The sequence below is a fragment of the Coffea eugenioides genome, chromosome 11 (assembly GCF_003713205.1).
Source record: "Coffea eugenioides isolate CCC68of chromosome 11, Ceug_1.0, whole genome shotgun sequence".
NCBI lineage: Eukaryota > Viridiplantae > Streptophyta > Magnoliopsida > Gentianales > Rubiaceae > Coffea > Coffea eugenioides.
In genome coordinates, this window is record NC_040045.1 from 36,811,205 (window position 1) to 36,817,202 (window position 5,998).

Sequence of the window (5,998 nt, forward strand, 5' to 3'; positions counted from 1 at the left end):
CGCCATGCATTGGCAATTCATAGTGAAGCAAATAAAGTATAAATTAAAACAAATAAACACATAAGAGCACGTAACACATAACACGTAAGCATAATATCTAGATGCCAAAATCCTAAGAAAAGCGGATAAAACACATAACACATAAGCCACATAAACACGCAACCTATCTATTACATCGGGGAGCGCCTAACTACAATCTAGGAGGGAAAAATATAATAAAACAAATCAAATTATCTTATCTATTACATTTTTGAGGTATTTAAATGCCTCTCGAATCATTAAAAAAAATTAACTAAAACATATATAAGAAAATTTGAATGAATATTTAAATCAAATAAATAAAGCATATAAAAATATATAAACACATAGGAACACATAGGAGCACATAAGAGCACGTAATTGACATTGAAATAATAAAATAGGAGTACCTCCCGTTTGAAGTGGTGACTAAGTGGAGTCAAATTATCCTATTTATACTCACAATGAACAAAAGAATCATGGCACCAATTTAATTGAAAAAATAATAATAATAAAAGTACTAAATTCACACTATAAATTTAAGAATATTTAAAAATTACAAGTTAAACATACTCAAAAGTAACATAATTAGCTATTAAAAAAAAGAAGCAATCATAATAAAGAGAGTCAAAATTCACTAGGGACTGAATTGCAAAAAATTGAAAACTTTTGGGGGACAAAAATTATATTTTCCAAAGTTCAGGGGTCAAAATTAAATGAAAGATAAAATTCAGGGACCAAAATGCAATTAATATAAGGACCTACATGAAAGAAATTTAAAATGTTCTGGGCTGCAGTGAAACTACTCAAAAGATCAGGGGCCAAAGTGAAAAATCGTAATCAGATCTTCTTAAGAAAACAGGCCACTGGGCCATTATTTTATTTCTTTGGGCCGGACACTACCTAAGCCCAACCGAAAGTCCAAACTAAAACACACAGGCCAGCCCGTCTTTTATCACTCAAACCCGACCAAAAGATATGGGCTCCAGTCTCTTAGCCCAACAGAAACCCAAGAGAAAAATAAACCAAAACCCATTTCCAAAACCCAACCAAAACTAACTCTTGGCCCATCAGAAAAATAAACATCAGCCCAATTTCCTTTTTCTTTTCTTTCCTTCTTTTCTTTCTTTTCTTTTCTTTCTTCTTCCTCACCGTTTCTTTATCTCCTTCTTCGGCCAGCTGAAGCTTACTTCAGTTGGCGGCCATGGTGGCCGCAGGTGGCCGCAGGTGGCGCCACCGCCTCCGGCGGCGGTCGCCGGCGGCTTCTCCGGTCGCCAAAATTTCTCAAAATGCACCTCCCCACTCCATTTTTCGCGTAGGTTCCATTTCCGGAGTTAATTTTTACAAAAGATAATCCGAAGGTGGCCGAAAGCAAAAAGTCAGTCCAGTTTTTTTATTTTTTAAAACACTATATCTTTCACCAAAAATCACAAAAATTATACCATAACACTCCTTGCAACTTCTACAATACAACTATAATCTTAATTTGACAAGAAAACAACATAAAATGGCCAAAATAAAGCAAAACAGCCCCCTAAAATTCTTTTTGGCATTTTTTCAAACTATTAACATGCATTCACAATAAACCTTTCCTTTTCCTAAATCCGGTTCATGCCATTTCCAATTTTTGAACAATCCAACAACAACAATGCAAAGCAGCAAAAACAGGAGAAAATAGGCAATTAAATATGAATTTAATGTGAAAAACAAAACGGAAAAAAAAAAGAAAAAAATACCTCTAGGATATTGCAGTCACTTGATTGAGCTTTGTGGTGGAATTCCTAAATTCCAATGGTCTGACCGCTAGTTCCCTTTCTTCTTTTATGGCTTTGTCTGTTGGGAGCAAAGAAAGGTCCGAGAGATGTATTGGCTTGGAGTGTTTTTGTTGAGAGCAAAAGAAAAGGCCGAGAGAGTGTCCCTTCTTTTTTTTTCTTCCTTCTGCCGTTTTTTTTCCAGAGAGAGCCGAGAGAGTCAGGAGATGTATCTTTTTTTGAGCCAAAAGTGGAGTTTGAGTGTTAAATCCACCAAAATGATTTTCTCCATCTCATGAAAAGAAAGGTGCCTGGAGATTTTGAGTGCAAAAATGGATCAATAGTGCATTTGGTGAAAGAGCAATAATTAGGAGAAGATTTTTGATTTTCTTGATTTTCTCTCTTCTTTTTTTTGATTTTATTTATTTTATTTATTATTATTTTTTTTAAAACAAACCTGCAAAAAATGAGAAAAATACACATTAAAATATAAGAAAGTAAATAACACATCAAATAGAAAAATCTTGAGAAAATATTAAAATTTGATAAAAATTTGGTGTCTACAATATGCATATCGAAATTAATAATTTTTACATTTTCTTTCATAGATGGTAAAGCCATGAAGTTTCAAATGTCCGAAAATTTTAAGGGGAAATTACACAAAACCCCCACGTGGCTTGAAAATATACTTTTAACATCCTTATGCTTTGGATTCAAAGGCAAGAGAGATGTAATCCATCAAAGCCAATGGTTTTGTACAAAAAGACAACTCTGCCCCATTAATATAAACAGTGTTAATTCGTTCTTCTTTCACAATTTTATTTCTTACATCAAACAAAATTGTGTGTTTGGCATAGTCATTAATCCCGGCCTAGACATCAACCTGGCAAGGCCATTGTTGTAACAAGTTAGCGGCTTAACCATAGATTTACTGACCCAGTCGGTGTTTCTAAAATATTGTACAGTAAAATATTTTAATTACTAAAAACATTATAATTATTAAATTGAACAGGTCAGTATTTTAGATTTTACCGATTGAATTGATGAATTATTGACTAGTTAACGATTTCCTTCCTCTTTCAGTCCAACTACTAATCCAAGATCACTAAGTTGACCAATTGAACCATTACAACTTTGAGTTTTTTATTTGCTAACTTTTATCTTTATTTTGTTGAAAACACAAACTTCTTTATTCACACGAAGTTTACACAAATAGTGTATGTGATGTAAATTTTTCATGCAATTATGATTCTAGTCTCAAAATCCTTTAAACCCAATTAAAATTTCTCAATGGGTTAAAAAGGATTTTGAACAATTTTCATTGGGTTATGATGGATTTCAGTCTTAATTTGTACTCTACACAATAAACTTACACAAATTAGTCTTGGATGACAATTGCCGGCTATAACTAATAATTACTTTATAATGTTTTAAATTTTACTTTTTTTGACAAAATAAAGATGAAAAAGTTGACAAATAAAAACATTAAAACATTGCAAACTAACAATTTTCATTGGGTTATGATGGGGCCGAAAAGAAGGAATCATTGCTTATATCCAGTCTATATAAACATTAAGTTTAAGTGTTTCTCCACACATAAGCATCTAAACTCACAACCCTACAAGCATTTAAATCTGTGATCTATTGGTGCTTGAAATATACAAGAATTTTTCAAAACAAAGTGAAGTTGGCAGCTTACCTGTCAGGTCGTACCCCCCCAAATATATTTCTGTAAGCGTGGTTAGATTCCAAAATTCTTTTGGTATATATCCTCGGAATTTGTTGTAAGACAAGGATAAAACTTGGAGTCCTGAGCATTCTCCAATGCCTGATGGAATTTCACCTTCAAAGTAATTCCATGATAAGTAAATCCCTTGAAGTTGTGGGAGATAATCGCAGATATGTGCTGGAAGGTAACCCGATAAGCTATTATTCGTAAAACCAATCTTTTGCAATGAGGAGAGGTTAAACAGAGCCCGTGGCAGAGGGCCTACAAGTTGGTTCTGTTGAATTTCCAAAAATTTCAATTTCGGTAGAGCGCTGAATTCTTCAGAAAGATTTCCAGTAAAAAAGTTGTGACCCAACCAGATGGTCTCTAACTTTGTGAAGTTAGAGAGCCTGCCTGATAATGAACCTGAAAACCCGTTATCCCAGAAGGATAAGTATCGGAGTGCAGTTAAAGCTCCCAACCATGACGGAAATTCTCCTTCAAAGTCATTGCTTGCAAGTTCGATGTGCTTCAATCGATGGAGACGAGATAGCTCGGGTGGAAGGTGTCCATGAAAGCTGTTATTCATAACATTCAACCTGACGAGAAAAGAAAGATTTCCCAATTGTGGAGGTATCGTTCCCGCAATTCCCATGTAAGAAAGGTCAATGGCTGCGACTCTGTGATGACGAGCATTACAAGTGATACCAATCCAGCTGCAAACTGAGGTAGAAGTGGACCAGTTGGTTGGGATGATCCTTTGGGGATCGAAAATGGCGGCTTTGAAGGCAAGAAGAGCATTCAGATCACTAGCACTGTTGTTATGGTTATTGGCAATACTTATGCTAGCTGAGATAGTTGCGATAAAGTGCAACAGTACCAAGGCTCCAACGAAAAGAAAATAAATTGTCTGCATTGCTTATGGAGAGGTAAATAAAACTTGAGGAATGCCGAACAAAAGGTAAATAAAACACGAGCATCCATTGTGACATTGGGCAGGACTTATATAGGAATATACTTGGGGTTCAGTTAAAATGTTTCCACCAGGAAGTGACAAATTGAAGATCCTCATTTGTTCAACTAGGCTCAATTTTGAAATGTTTGCTAGTTTAAATTCTTTTCTTCTTTTAGATTTCTCTATATTACGCTGGCAAAACAGGAAGTAATTTATGGAAAATCTGTTTCTCAATTTATGAATAAAACAGGAAGTAATTCTATCTCTGAGACTTATGTTTTTAATTTGTCACAATTTGAAACTATCCTTTTTTTATGTATTCTTCAACTTTTGAGCAATTGATATGACAAGCAATTCCGGTGCTTTAGCATTCTATGTGGCAAAATTGAATTTTGAGTATAACAATTTTCCAGGAATGATGAAAGGGATACTACTCCAAGCCAAGCTAAAATTATTATGTGTTTGAAAATCTCTATACAAAAATAAATTGAAGGATAAAAGAAGAGAAGATGCAGAGCAAGTGTCCTAAGTCCCTAGACTTATACATGAAAGGAAGGCAGTTGACTGGAAACTCTTGTATGGATTTAGTCTACGGTATAAGTGGGTTTATCTTTTGGTTAAATGACCAAATGAGCCCTGCGGTTGACCAAATTACATTTTCCCCTACATGTGATTGTGCTCAAGCCCAACTCACGGAATCAAATAAAGCGAAAAATGCACTATTAATCATCAATGTTTGGTCCGCGTACCAAAATGGTCCTAATATTTCAACTAAAACAAATTTGATTCTCAGGGTCCGTTTGGTTGGACTGAATATTTCCAGGGAAAATATTTTCCATCGAAGTCATTTTTCCAAAAAATCACTTCCTTTCCCATAATTTTCTAGTGTTTGGTTATTGAGTGAAAATATTTTTCAAATTCCTTTTTTTATAATTTTCTGATGTTTGGTTTATCAATGAAAATATTTTCTGATATGATTGTTGATATGTTGCAAATGTTTTTTTACTCTCAAAACATTCATTTCATTACAAGTTAATTTTAGTTTCTATCCATTATAATCATATTATCATTTTTATAAAATATTTATTCATATTACACTATGAATTCTTAAATGAAATTATTAATGATACTAATGAATTGGCTTTTTATGTTCCTTTAAAAAAAAATCATTAAGGGGTGAAGAGTCTCTTCTATCAAATTGCATACCGCAACATTTTCTTTGTTGTCTCAAATCAGTGATACTAGAAAAAATTAGATAACCTCTGCACTAGAACATCTTTTGTGAAATGAACTAAATAAAACACATTTTTTTGGTTTGTTTTTCATTATTGCACTGGGACTGGAAAAGAAGAGTTAAACATCAAGAAAACCTAGTTGAACACTATTTTTTATTGGTGTAGTATCATGTCATTATGTTGTTCCTTTGAAAAAGTAGGGCAAATAAAAAAAAATTGAAACCAAAGATGCCCGAAGAAAAATGAAAGCGAAAATGTTCAGCTTTAGGAAATAAAAAGTGATAAAAGGGAGAAGAACCAAAATGTAGAGAATCCTATATAGGAATATAAA

At 33.6% G+C, this 5,998-nt stretch overlaps 1 protein-coding gene across 1 annotated transcript; it reads right to left on the reverse strand.

Moving 5' to 3' along the window:
• Window positions 1-3,379: 3,379 nt before the first annotated feature.
• On the reverse strand, window positions 3,380-4,393 carry LOC113752460 (LRR receptor-like serine/threonine-protein kinase GSO1). Its single transcript, XM_027296570.1, has 2 exons — window positions 3,469-4,393; window positions 3,380-3,387 (listed from the first exon to the last, which is right to left on the reverse strand). Exons 1-2 carry the CDS (start codon window positions 4,391-4,393, stop codon window positions 3,380-3,382), a joined length of 933 nt encoding a protein of 310 aa, XP_027152371.1.
• Between the last annotated feature and the right edge of the window lie 1,605 nt (window positions 4,394-5,998).

Excerpts from the sequence above, each read along its gene's own strand:
- LOC113752460 (XM_027296570.1), bottom strand. The coding sequence starts at position 4,393 with ATGCAGACAATTTATTTTCTTTTCGTTGGAGCCTTGGTACTGTTGCAC.